The sequence below is a fragment of the Syngnathus typhle genome, linkage group LG3 (assembly GCF_033458585.1).
Source record: "Syngnathus typhle isolate RoL2023-S1 ecotype Sweden linkage group LG3, RoL_Styp_1.0, whole genome shotgun sequence".
In the NCBI taxonomy this organism is placed as follows: domain Eukaryota; kingdom Metazoa; phylum Chordata; class Actinopteri; order Syngnathiformes; family Syngnathidae; genus Syngnathus; species Syngnathus typhle.
Genome location: NC_083740.1, coordinates 10,484,788 through 10,498,069, shown reverse-complemented (window position 1 = coordinate 10,498,069; position 13,282 = coordinate 10,484,788). Strand labels below are relative to the sequence as shown.

Below are 13,282 nucleotides of genomic sequence, written 5' to 3'. Positions count from 1 at the left end.
GTGTGTATGTGTGTGTGTTTATATGTGTATCTCATTGGTCTAGTAGCAGAAAGGGAGGGGCGTGGAGTGGGCCTCTGGACATGATGAAAATGCAACAGGAGAGGCTCTAGTCGCAGAAAGTGGATCTTAATCTGATTGAGAAACATCCGATAGGAATATTAGACACGGACAGAAACATACATAAGTACATGATACCGAGATACAGAATAGAATGTACAAGGAAAACTTCATCTCCAAAAATCTTGCAGCAAGACCCACCATATGCCTGCTGAGGATGTTTGAGATTTTTACAGCCTGCATTATTTATCGCTACGAAAAGGTGCCGGTGTAAGAGGCACTTGCTGGCTTTAGTACACTGTGTAGGCAGATCGCTATAAACTGTGATGTTTATAAGAATACATATACATATATGTGTGTTTGTGAAATGCAGGGATAGAGCAGCGCCACCCCACCCCTGTTCACTCATTGCCCCCCCGGCCAACCCCCACAGATTTCAATTCCAGCAGACAAGAATATTTCTTTTACTGCTTGAACATATCTCATACATCTTGCTGGATTGATGTGACAGCCCAGAGAATTGCAGTGACTTTTTTTCTTTTCTATATATTTATTTATTTACCTAGGTGTGTTCTATTTACTGCCAACAGCAAAATTTACTTTGGAAATGAATGGTTTCTGCTTCCAGTAACATTGTGGTAACCTTATGTTACATCTTTGTAAATAAACCACTACAATCACGCTTGTGGGGCTCAGTTAAAAATGTAAAAGTTGTATTATCATGCATTTTATTGGAAACAAGGCAAACAATACACAGGTATTGCGGAGTTAACAATTATACTAAAATCCTCAAAAAGATGTTTTTCTTTTACAAACCATTATCATCATCATCATTATTATTATCCAAACAAAATCATCTGAAAATCATCAACAAATATACTTCACTAAGTGCTGAGCACAACACGCAGTTAGTAATATTGAATACATTTGTTGGGTAGAATTTGATCAGGTTACATTCATGTGTAAACAATAATATGATGAAGCATCCCTCCTTTGCATCACTGCAGCATGCCACCGCAGGACTCGGAGGTAAACCCTGTATATATGCTGGTTCAAACACAATACTTGAAAAGAAAATAATTGAACCAAACCTTTCCCTTTCTTGCCTACTTTTTGGCCAAACCACCACCATAAATAGGGATTTTCTCATCCTTTATATACCAATATCAACATACAACAGCTTCATCATGTGCAAAGCAACTACTTTGATGACTCCCTCACCATATTATTTATATTATTATTTATTTCTACTCTTTTCCTGCAATAATTGCTTGGGTTAGGGCACTTGTGACAAAATACTGAAGGGAGAGGAAAATCTTTCTCAGCGCTACGTTTGCACATTGTATTTTCACAGGGTAAAAGGCATGTAGTAGTTTGGGATTTGTCTGTAAGAAACACCTATAAGGTAAGTACTTTGTTATTCTTTTCATACACAAAAAAAAAAAACTGAGGAAAAAATCATATCATTGTACAGGAGATTCTCTTTTGGACACCTTTGCACAGTTTCTTACTGTTACACTATTTATTTACATTGACAATAGACAAAGGTTTATAAATCACATACATGACTTTGGATAATATAAAGGAAATCGCTTTGCATCAACAACAGAATAAATATGTAAAGCATAGTACATTTTGAGAAGGTTCAAGTCACTTATAGATATCCAACAGATCATGTGTACACTTCTGGACAAGTCCAATATGATGGACACGTGCTGTCAATTATCCGCTGATGTGGGGAGACCCTGTGACTTGCTCTGCTTCCTGTAAACTCTCCGATTGTCCATGTGATTCACCGGGGGCGACTTCATGCCTTGAGTCCAACAATACACTGGAAGAAGCCTCTCCTCCAGAGGTACTAAGAGCTGATTCTACTTGATGAGTGACTAGTGGGCTGGTGAGGCCCAAGCTGGTCAGAGCATCCAGAGTGCCGTCTGGGTCGACCATCATATCAATCACTGGCCAAGGACAACAAACATCTATTTAATATGGCATGCTTGCAAATAAGGTTCAATACAGTTATGCATGACATCAGTCAATTTCAAACAAAAAGGAATGTAAACGGAATGAACTGAATATAATCGTTTTTCCATCATTCTCGTAAAAATATATGATTGATTAGATCCATACCCAGCAGTTGTCTTTCCACTCGTTTTAGATCTTGAATGATAGTGGAAATCTCCTGGCGAAAAAATAAACAGCAAATATTAACTCTTGTGACGACTGTAGTTTATTTAATCTTGCATGCAAAATAGCACTTTGTGCATAAGTGCACGCTCATCGTCTATGCTTTTTCTCCTTGAGTCCTCTCATTGCGAGCAAGACAAACAAACCACTTCAGTAGAGCAGATGAGACAGCTGGACTGGGTCAAGGCAGAATTCATAACCATGTCACTTAGAGTAGCATTAGCTCTGACGAGGAGGACACTTGAGTTGCATCACATGTCTGCTTTTCTCTCTTCTCTTAAGCAGGAATTTAGCAAACCCTTCTTTCTATCTGTCCTCCAACATACTAAATGTATTCCGTCAACACTTTCCTTGACTTCCGCTAAAAGTAATCCAGCATTTTGTGTTTACTATTAAAGGGAATGGATTTTCTCCTGAATGGCATTAATTCCATTCAGTGAAATGGAATTGGATTACTCCTGTAAAGAGATTACAAACAACATATCGCATTGCTCAAGCCATAACAAATTGCTAGCGTCATTTTTGATACCAGACAACACACATTAAACTGTCTTACTGTCTTGTCTTTACAGTGTTGGTGCAAATCATGGTTGTATTTCACAACAAAGCTTGCAAATGAATTGCTTTTGCAATAAAATAATGAAATTGTGAATAGACAGGATGATCACCTTGTTGGAGCTCTTCAACAGCAAGGAGTCATGCTCTGCCTGAAGCTTGCTCTCAATCTCTTCCCATTTCCGGTCTTTATCCTTGAAAAGGATCCTTGCGTTTGAGAAGCGGTAAAAATAGATAGAAGCAAAGTACATGAAATGAATTTTTTATATTGCCCATCCCACTGGACTATTGAATACATCATTATATTAATGTGATGCCCATTGTGGTACTAATGAATGAAAAAGCTTGTGAGTTGTCATTCTGCGTGTGATAATGGGTCCGATTTGCTGCTGACTATTGGCGTGAGCCTTTGTCACTCATAATGGTGGCCTAATTTTAGCAAATAAAAAAATAAAATCTAAGGTAAATCCAAATAAGCACATTTCAAGATGTTATAAATATCTTCTATCCTGCTTTCTACAATAAATTAAACAATAATCAGTGTTTATTGTGATGCAGTATGCGACTCACCTGATTTTGCTGGTTGTTTTGTCGACAGATTTTCGTATTCGATTTGAGAGTTGATTCACAGATGGGAGGAGTAAACTATTTAGCAGTGCCTGGAGGATGAAAACATTAATGTAATTGTTGCGGCTACATCACGAGTACAACTAAATCTTAAAAAAGAAAGAAACAAAATTGAAACTTTCCATTGGGCATTTTTCTGATTAGAAACCATTCATTCATTCATTCATTTTTTTTATTCATTCATTCATTCATTCATTAACTGTGAGTGGCAAATAACCTGCTCTCTGCCCTAAGGTTAGCGTGTATATTTTGTGAGTGCTTCCTCTAGCGGTCAGTTTATTTTAGAGTATGTATGTACAGTATTCTTCAAACAAGGCGTCTGTTATTTACAACAAATCAATTAACTCGTTTCTAAAGGAAACATTTTTTACATAAAAATGAAAAAGTAATTTTGAGGGGGAAAATAAACTTTAATTTTCATAATGTAATATTTGGGCAGTCCTTGCTTTGTTAATGGGTTGAAGACAAAATACATTTCAGCACTGTATTTAGATTTTACTGGAGATGAACTATTTTTTAGTTTCAAAAGGAGACTCACTTCATCCTGATTCCATGTTTGTCGACGAATGGAACGAGATGCCTGTGAACTGGAGGACCTCAGTCTCATTTCAACTGGCTTCCCATTTGCTTCCAGAGCACTGCTATAACCCCTTTGCTCCAAGCTGTCATCACATTCCTCCAACTGTAACAAATTCAGCTCATATCAGTTATTTGAAGCTGCTGTTTTATTTTGCATTCAAACTATATCTACATTTTGCAACTGTCAAATATTTGGACAATACCACAACTCCGGGGTCAGTGGCTGCAGGGCTCACTGAGTCAATTTCTCCAGCTACGTCGTGAATCTCTCTTGCAAGCATTGCTAAGTCTTTGGCAAGGTCTTGGCTAATCCTGTTGAACAAATATGGATACCAAATGTCAATTCTAAAATGTCAACCAATAATTTGATATCATATAGAGAACACAATAGGGAGAAACTTTGTAAAAATGGCGCTCAAGAAGGAGACGTTGGTGCCCCAGATATGAACATATCTAAAATGTGCATATCAACCAAAGAACAAAAGCAAAAACATCCTTTTGAAGATGCTGCCTGAAACCGGTAAGAAGGTGTCATTATCCACAGACAGTAAAACAAGGGCTGTGTGTGACATAAAAAAGAAAAGAAAATTGGAGATGTGTCCTGTGATCCGACAAATATAAAATGGAACTGTACCTTGATACCCTTCATCATAAAACACCGTTATGTACGTATATTTCCATTTCTTATTGGTAATCCAAAAGCGTTTTCACACTTTAAAATATGACCAGTTTAAATCATCTAATGTTTTCAAACTCCATCTACATACCTGGCTATCTCCTCACTATGTGCTGTCCAGTCTCTCATATATTCATCCTGATCCCTTGACGCTGGCTTCAAGCTTGCCGAATTAGGAACAGTTGGCCCCGAGCCTCCGAGCTGTGCCACTCGTGTGGATGGAACAGGCCGTGCCTGTCCCCGTTTGGACAGATGGCGGTTGGAACCGTACTCGTCTTCTGAGGTGGAGGCATACTCTACGGGCACGCGGCGCCATCGAGTGCTGGCTATGGAAAAAGCAGAATTCGACCATCTTTGAGAATTTAAACACTCAAGGATTTGAACAATACCACTAAAATGAGTGTTTCTAAGCAGAAGGATGTGAAATTTCAGCATCAAATGAGTACCTGCTGGTGCGGCTGGTCCATATGAGGATGTGGCTTTACTTTTGTCAGGAAGCTTAGAGGCACTGTTCGCCCGGGCTCTGGGTCCACAGACAGAGGTCACATTAGACCCTCGTAGTCCGTGTCTAACAGCATAATCACCCACAGTACTTCGAGCTCCCAATCCTCTACTCCTGGTCACGGTGGCTTCAGAGTCACTCTGTGCAGAAGGAGAACCGACCCTTGGTCTCCTTGGCTGTGCTAGAGCCTCTATCCGAGACATTCCTCTTTTTGTCAGACCTGTCCTGGATGTGGAACTAGTTGTCGAGGCCTCAGAGGCCACAGACATCCTGTCCAAATCTGGAGGTTCGGTGTCGGTTGAGTCACCGAGTCGGGCTCTTCGCAGTATGGAAGCCCTCGTGGGCCTTGGCTTGGGTGCACTTGGGGTTTTAGCGGCTGGAAGAGGAGAGGGGGTTTGGTTGATTTTAGCCCGACTGGACTTGGTGCTGGCCCCCACGGCCGTGCTTGCTGTTTGGGTTCTGGCCCGTGAACCTCTGCTTTGCTGCGTGGTGGACTGAGTATCAGAAAGAAGCGAGTTTGAATTGACATCATCATCTGTGAGATCCAGAGACGTCCAAGGCTGCTGAAGACTTTGTGGTCTAGTCTTAACCCGCTTGTCCTGTGTCTCTCGACCAGCGGCTGGGCCTTTGTTGTTTGAGCACACAATGGTTTTCTCTCTCTGCTGTCCTACAAGAATTCTCCGTTTTTGAACCATTTTCCTTGCTCCGTCAGCTTGGCTTACCGTACTAGTTGTGTCCACATCTGACTCTGGTGACACAGAACCTTCGATGGACTGACTCGGCGGGTCACCTTGGTCTGATACAGTGGTCTCCAAGAAAGCTGCCACTGCCTCAGAGTCCTTCTGTAGCGTGTCAGTGTCAACGGCAGCCTCCCTACTAGGGGGTCTGCTACCGGTGAGGCCGTCAATGCGGGGAATCAGCTCAATGGGTACGTTGGAGCTTGGTTTTTCCACAGTAAAGCTCTCCTGTCTCAAAATGGGTTTTCCACTACTGTCTCGGATTTTCTCTTCCTTTTTCCTCATCTGCACTTCCTCTTTTCTCCTCTCTCGACTCGTCTTTGGCCGAGGGGGTAACTTTGCCATCGTACCTGTCTGTCTCGTGCTCCCGTAACTGCTGCCCTGTGACTTGGCTGGTGAAGAGCGACTCGGGCTACTGTGAGCGGGCAAATTCTCCCCTCTTGGTAGCTTGTTCTCTTTCTCTTGCAGTTCTGTGTCCTGTTTCTCTCCCATGTCTGTGTGCATGACAGAACTTGGGGTCCTCCTTTCTTGAGGAACTTCCTCACCAGGCAACTGAGGCAGAGTTCTTCTTTTACGTTCTTTTTGACCAGATGAAGCAAAGTAATGGCTTGATTCACTTCCATCTGGTGAAAAAACAAAATTAGATCTCAAATGAGTCGATGTATTTTAATGAAGCGTAATGTTCTCCTCGGAAGCACTTCGGTACCTTTGTCAGAAACCAAACTCTGACTCTCGCCTCCAGATCCCTCAGGGTCTGTCCTTATGTGGCTGGCAGCGAGGATAGCCCACTGTGAGACCCAGCGAGGACCACCGACCTCCAGTTCCTCAGGCAACACCTGGGAAGAGACAGAATGGAAAAGCTCCAAAACAGGATTCTATGGCATAGCTCAGTCTGAAATTACAATGGGAGTTTTCATTTTAAGTATCACTTTGAGTCATACTGAAATGACAAAACTTCATTCAAACTATTAGCTATTTTTATAATGTGGTTGCGCAAGTGTGCACACCCTCTTATGCACTCGTGTTCAATGGACGTCAGCATTTACTCACCACTATATAAAAGCCTCTGATTGACCTCAAATAATATTAAAATGCTCTACTTGGCTTTTCCTGACATTTTAGTTCTGTCTAACCGAAGTCTGAAAAAGGTTTTTATTAAACTTATTTTGTCAAGTGGTTGCACGAAATAAAATCATCTGGATTCAGTCACATTTTATTTAAGGGTGGATCCACATAATCTTATTTTGTGCAACGACTTGATGAAATACAATTGAATAAATTCAACACAGCATTTTTTTCCAGTGTAAGCAAACACCAAGTGGTATTTGGAACTGTGCAATGATGCTCTCTACTTTGTCTAAGATCCAATTTCCAGCTGGAAAAAATATGACGACAATGATTCACTGTTGATATGATATTCTTTTGGTTCAGCACTAGTGTTGTCATAAGAACTTTGTTTGTGCACCTCTGTTTCCATGAAGCAAGGTTTTCCTCTCTCTCTAGGAGCAGACCTCTGGGAGGGGAGGTTCTCTTTCAGGTCCGCATTCCCAACTCTGGAAACATGCATAGCTTCTAATTCATCTACACCAAATACCTGAAATACAAAGAGGAAAAAAGTAACCATTTGCGCTGCAAATGTTAAAATGATTCCGATAAATATTGTTTCTTCATTTCCACCTTGTCAATCATTTTTCGAGCCTCTTCTTCTTCATGGTCTCCATTTTCAAGCTCAATGGTGTATGTGCCTCTGTCGCTACAATCATCTCCATGTTGATAGCACTCATCATGACTCTGTTGCCTTTCTACAAAACTACCTGGCACTTTTGTACTTGAAGACCTCCGGCGGCGTGCTGGACTTTCCTCCTCTGCAAAGAGCCCCTCAGGCACATTAGCACGGGCTTCCCTGATCTTCATTCCTCTTACACCCCAAAGCCCCAAATGGCGTTCCTCCAGAGCCTTGCGTTGTTCTCCAAGTGCGTTTTCTGAGTCGCTCTGTGTGCCATCCTCATGTGTGCTGTCTGGCATAGAAATAAAAATGACAAATAAGCTTATTTTACGCTAATGGTGGCGTACGCACATGCAGTACCTTTAAGACTCCTCAGTTGAACAGGTACGTCACTCTTCACACTTTCCCCCCCATCTTCTGTAACCCTTTCTTTGACAGTCAAAGGCAGCTCATTCTGGGCCAGCCAGTCAGCGACTTTGACTTCTGCTGCCATCACAGCTGTCTGAAGTGGACTCAGCTCCTCACCCACTCCCCTTTTTGGACGTGGCTTTGTGTCTAAGCCCAATTTTGCCACTCGATCTTTGACCGTCACCTTGCCAGATGCGCCCGGGTCGAATTCAATGGTGTAGGATGCATGACCGTGGGCAGGCTCTGCAGCAGATGAAGCACCAGCCTCTTGATCTCTTGATGTGGCCTCACCACTTGCAGACTTTGACATTCCTGCACTCTTCTTTGTGTCTGTTAGAAAAAACACAATGGCATGGTGGTTCATAAGTAACACTCACTGGTCATATTGTAATGTATATTTTGACATCAATCCAAGTAACCGAACTTGGACATTTAAGATGTGTTGAACCTGTTTGAAGTTTTTCACGATTCCTATCTGAATTCTTTTCTTCAGGCCTTCCAGAGTGATCATCTCCATCGCCCCACCAGGCAGGCTGTCCATAAAGGGGTGTTCCCCTTTTCAAAACAGCAACATCTAGAACAACAACAAAAAATTGCATGTTTCATCATGGCTTGCATGGGTGAACAGAAGAAAGCAGGGCTCGTACAAGCAGACATCTGGAATGGAAATGAGTGATACTGATGATTCACTAATGGAGGCAGCATTGCAGGATGAGTCCCTTGCACAGAGTCCAGGTAACTAACCTGTCATCTTTTCTTCCACCTTGTTGGGCTCTGTGGGTTTAGCAGAGGCTGCCTCACTCACTGGTGCAGCTGCCTCAGAGGGTTTCCCTTCTGATTTTGAAGACTCGCCCTCCAGAGGCCTTCTCTGGCTGAGCTGAAGCTGGCTGCTAAATTTCTCATGCTGAAAGAAGTGGAAAAGCAACAAGAGGTGAGGAGATAAGTTAAAAAAAACATCCAAGTATTAGGAGATAGTCACATGTATTTAGGTCAAAGAATTTAGTGAAAAACCTTCCAGTAACAGCCAGAGATTTAAATAAAGGAGAATTAGAAGACTGTAATTTATTAAAAGGCATTATTTATTAATACTGTTTGGCTCAGGTATTGGATATCGTTACATTGTGCCTATTAAAGTGACCACTGAGCGTACCACCCCTGTACACTTTTAACTTTCTACCCAAAGCAGGTACTGAAATAATATTATTATTAATAATAATAATAGTGGTCCATGATTTCTTCACAAAGAGAGGCAGTCTCACCTTTAGAGCCTCTTCTGGTATGTGTAGCTCTCCACGAACAACAGTGAACAAGTTAGTATGTGGGACAAGTTAAGGTGAAAGACAACAAATATTTCATGATGAGAGGGATGTGGTTATATTCAGAGTAATTCATGTTTCAGAGTTGTCCAAATTCACTGGGCTTCTGCTCTACTGCCCAACAGAACACGCTCAAAGGATATCGTAACCAAACCTCAGTTTGTCATCGATCTTCAGTGTGACATACATTTGTTCTTGTACTCGGACATCATTGACAAAGGTCTGCAAAAAAACAACAAAGTTGAGCCAATACTACACACAGCATTTTAACACAAGCCATTACAGATCCAATTTGTGAGCTCTTGCGTGTACCTTTATAAGGATAACAAATGTATAAAAATAAATCTTTACATTTTAAAATTATTGTGATTATATTTTTAACATAATAAAGCAATGGTGAGCAACATGGTGCACTCGGATACCGGGTCGGCCCCAAGGACCACAGCACTGTGTTAAAAATAGCTCACACCTGATCGGACATTGTGATTTACTAGGAATGCTGTATACGTGCTAATTTGAAAGTGTAAATGCTTGAGATACGACAGGGAAGTAAAACACTGCCAACTCATTGTTGATAATTATTGTGAGAAAACACGACTAGTGTTTTCTGTACTACTGTAGCCCATCAATAAGAAGTACCCAGGAAGTAGCTGTCACTTTCCAAAAGCTTGGTGACCCCTGAAATAAATAACCAAGGCATTACAAACAGGTCTCAATAGGGTGTAGTGCAACACAAATAGAAATTATTACAAATATACTGTTCAATTCTTACTTTTCTCACGGTGTCAAGAAAAACTGTCACAATAGTCGTAGTAGTAGATCGTTTGGCTACTACAAATTTTTGGGAAACTTCATCAACTTGGACAAGTGTAGGTTTTTGTGCTTCGAGGGTGCAATTTTGTTATTTTATGTTTTGTACAGCAAAATCATACAATAATTTATATTTTAAATCTTGTCCATGGTAAAATAAAGACAGCTCGTCTTTTGAGTCCAGTGCAGGTTTTTGTGCTTCGAGGGTGCAATTTTGTTATTTTATGTTTTGTACAGCAAAATCATACAATAATTTATATTTAAAATCTTGTCCATGGTAAAATAAAGACAATTTTTTACTCAGTGGCTTTAATAATCATTAGATCAGTTCAGCCTTTTTTACAGTATTTATTGTGTGTGTGTGCGTGTGTGTGTATTATATTTAGATCAAAGTTGCCATAGACCAAAGTCAAATGACATGCATCTCAAATGAAAAAGATCACAGCATGACATAAAACAGCCAACTAACCAGGGACCTACCCCATTTAAACTGCCCAGGTCCTTAACCTTGTGTTCATCTGTCGCCGCTTCGTAGTTGATGACAGCATGTTGTTTGTCCACACTGCGCGACTAAATCACATAAAATCCAGGCAATCAGTGTTAGCCAACATAATCTCCCAGTCAGATTATAATACAGGAATTATAGCTCAGTAGAGTCAATCTGTACCTGCAGCATGAGTTCACAGTCATCTCTCCCCACGAAGATCATCTCTCTGGGAAGACGATGACGTGTCCCACCACCACTCACTAAGAACCAGGACGTCAGACTCATGGCTGCCTTTCAAGATCTTCTTGATCTTTAATGCATCCTGCTGAAAATGAAAGAGAAGTTAAATCTACACGCATACCTACTCGATTTAATAACATTGAATTCAAAAGCTGTATCAAATACAAAACTGTGTATGTTTAGTATCAGATCTTTTAATTTGACAAAAAACAGTAAAGAGCATTGCTCGCCTGAAGTGCAAGGTTCGAATCTCAGTTTTTTTATTCACTCTGTGGGGTTTGTATGTTTTTCCACGTCTTTTTGCGTTTATAAAATGTTTAGTTAATTTTCATCTATTAGGTCAAAAACATTTTGTTTTATTTTGTCAGGTATGACCACTATGAATTTGTTATGTATTTCTTTCAGGATTGCTGTATGTACAATAGAAAGATGGGCATTTGAGAATTATAACGACGCTAGGATTATTTTTCTCCCATGGCTATTGGAGACTTGAACAATGCATGATGAGATAAGAATCAACATATACATATATACATATGTATATATATATATATATATATATATATATATATTTTTTTTTTTTATTAACAGAAACAAATAAAATACTGGATGGTCTAAACTATTCCTGACGGGAGCTATAGCCCCACCCCCAGCCCTGGTGTAGTAATATCCCTATTTTATTACCTCATTACTATTACTTAGTGACCCCCTATATTTTTAAACCTGAGACTAGACAAATAATCAAAATGTTAAAACAAAACTAAAAAATGTAACACTAAAATTAAAAATGATCTTCCTCAGATACGCGAACAACGGCCGTGAGGAGAAGATGACTCAGAAAAATAGTACATTTGAACAGCTGCTTAGTAAGACTGAATATTGTGCCAAGTCAGAGAAAGTCCATCAAACAAACATTTGAACACATGGACCACAGAGAGGCAGGAATGCCCCTCATTGAAGCTCTCCTATGAACAGCATTATATATATAAAAAAAGCTTCTATTTTGACTCAAATAATCAGCTGGACTCCCTGAATGCTGCAATAGCGTCACAGACACACAGGCCTCATTGCTGACTCACGACTGAATTAATGGGATGAAGCCAAGTTTGTCCATACAGTAGGCTTATCTGGGTCTTATTTTAGATAGAGCATCATTTGACACCCCCCCCCCCCCCTCTTGGGGAGGTGTGGCAGTGCCCTGGCTACAGTGGCCTGTTTGCCCCGTTTAGACGCTTGACTGCACATTCATGCTGAGATCATGTCCAGAAACTCTTCTCTGAAGATGACAACACATCAATGAGGCTTGCATGGGAGGAGGCAGCTGATGGCTAGTCAGCCAATGACAACGCCTGAAAATTAGCCCAGTTAGGCCATCGTTCGCATAGATGCATATAATATCGAGAAATAGAGAAAAAACGATGTTCTAATCACCTAAAATAACCTGTTTATACGTAGTTTAGAATTTAACACGAGCGTTGATAGCGGTGTTTTATCCGGAAGCGACCCGGATCTGCAGCATTGATCCGAGTGCGTACCTCCTGGTTTTGCACTTGCTCCATGAGGGTAAATGCATCCTCGTTTGGTCCAAACGTCAATTATTTTAAAACGGGAATTTGTTGGCTGGAGCTGACATGCATTATCTTAGTATGGTCGACATATAAGGCTAGCTTTCTCATAATGCGCGTACACAACGATGCTCATTTAACCACATCCCTCTGAAGAAACTAAACCAGCCCCTCGCATCAGGACCAGGGCACCAGGGTTTTGCAAATAACACCGGGAGGAGCAAACATGTCACTCACCAGCTTCTGCCACGGCGATCAGCATCCAATTTACCGCACTAGAATTATGGACCAAGCTGAAGCTGTTTGCTTCTTTCTCCGTGCTGGCCGCCAAGCCCAGTAAGCATTATAGCGCCTTCGCCTCACGGTGGCGGTGTGTGCTCATCTTGGAGAACACGATACATGGTTACTTGACATTGCAGAAAAAGTGCATTTATTTATTTATTTATTTATTTATTTATTTATTTATTTATTTATTTATTTATTTATTTATTTATTTATTTATTTATTTAATGTAGTGCTTAATTAAAATAAAACATGCATTTGAAATGGTGTTTTAATTAGGTAGTTTGGAATTAGTGGTTAGCAAACTACACAAATTGTGACGATATAAATTACTAAATAATATGCTGGGTTGAAAACAACCCAGTTTGGGTTAAAATTGGACCCCCTTTTACTCAAAACAATCCATTTTGTGGTACATAACAACCCCAAATTTTGTTGTTAAAAACATGAGGTTGGGTCAAATTAGTTTTTAACCCAGCAGGCGTAGGAATTTAAAGGCGTCTTTAGAAATATACCGTACATTATCGT

The 13,282-nt window shown here is 40.5% G+C and overlaps 1 protein-coding gene across 1 annotated transcript; it reads right to left on the bottom strand.

Annotated features, from left to right (window-relative positions):
• Nucleotides 1-840: 840 nt before the first annotated feature.
• On the bottom strand, nt 841-12,835 carry cep170ab (centrosomal protein 170Ab). Its single transcript, XM_061275594.1, has 19 exons — nt 12,710-12,835; nt 10,848-10,992; nt 10,661-10,750; nt 9,514-9,592; nt 9,314-9,372; nt 8,799-8,958; nt 8,503-8,628; nt 8,007-8,384; nt 7,598-7,938; nt 7,386-7,514; nt 6,627-6,756; nt 5,128-6,543; nt 4,773-5,007; nt 4,209-4,317; nt 3,965-4,108; nt 3,370-3,458; nt 2,913-3,006; nt 2,188-2,239; nt 841-2,015 (listed from the first exon to the last, which is right to left on the bottom strand). The coding sequence occupies exons 2-19, from the start codon at nt 10,950-10,952 to the stop codon at nt 1,780-1,782; spliced, it is 3,972 nt and encodes a 1,323-aa protein (XP_061131578.1). The 5' UTR covers nt 10,953-10,992; nt 12,710-12,835; the 3' UTR covers nt 841-1,779.
• Nucleotides 12,836-13,282: the final 447 nt, after the last annotated feature.

Bases quoted from the DNA above. Each gene is read 5' to 3' on its own strand.
- cep170ab (XM_061275594.1), bottom strand. From the start codon at position 10,952: ATGAGTCTGACGTCCTGGTTCTTAGTGAGTGGTGGTGGGACACGTCAT. The intron at 9,593-10,660 runs GTAGGTCCCTGG...GTTTTTTTGCAG, and splicing joins ACCTGGGCAGTTTAAATGGG to ACCTTTGTCAATGATGTCCG. The intron at 8,959-9,313 runs GTGAGACTGCCT...CACTTCTTTCAG, and splicing joins TACCAGAAGAGGCTCTAAAG to CATGAGAAATTTAGCAGCCA.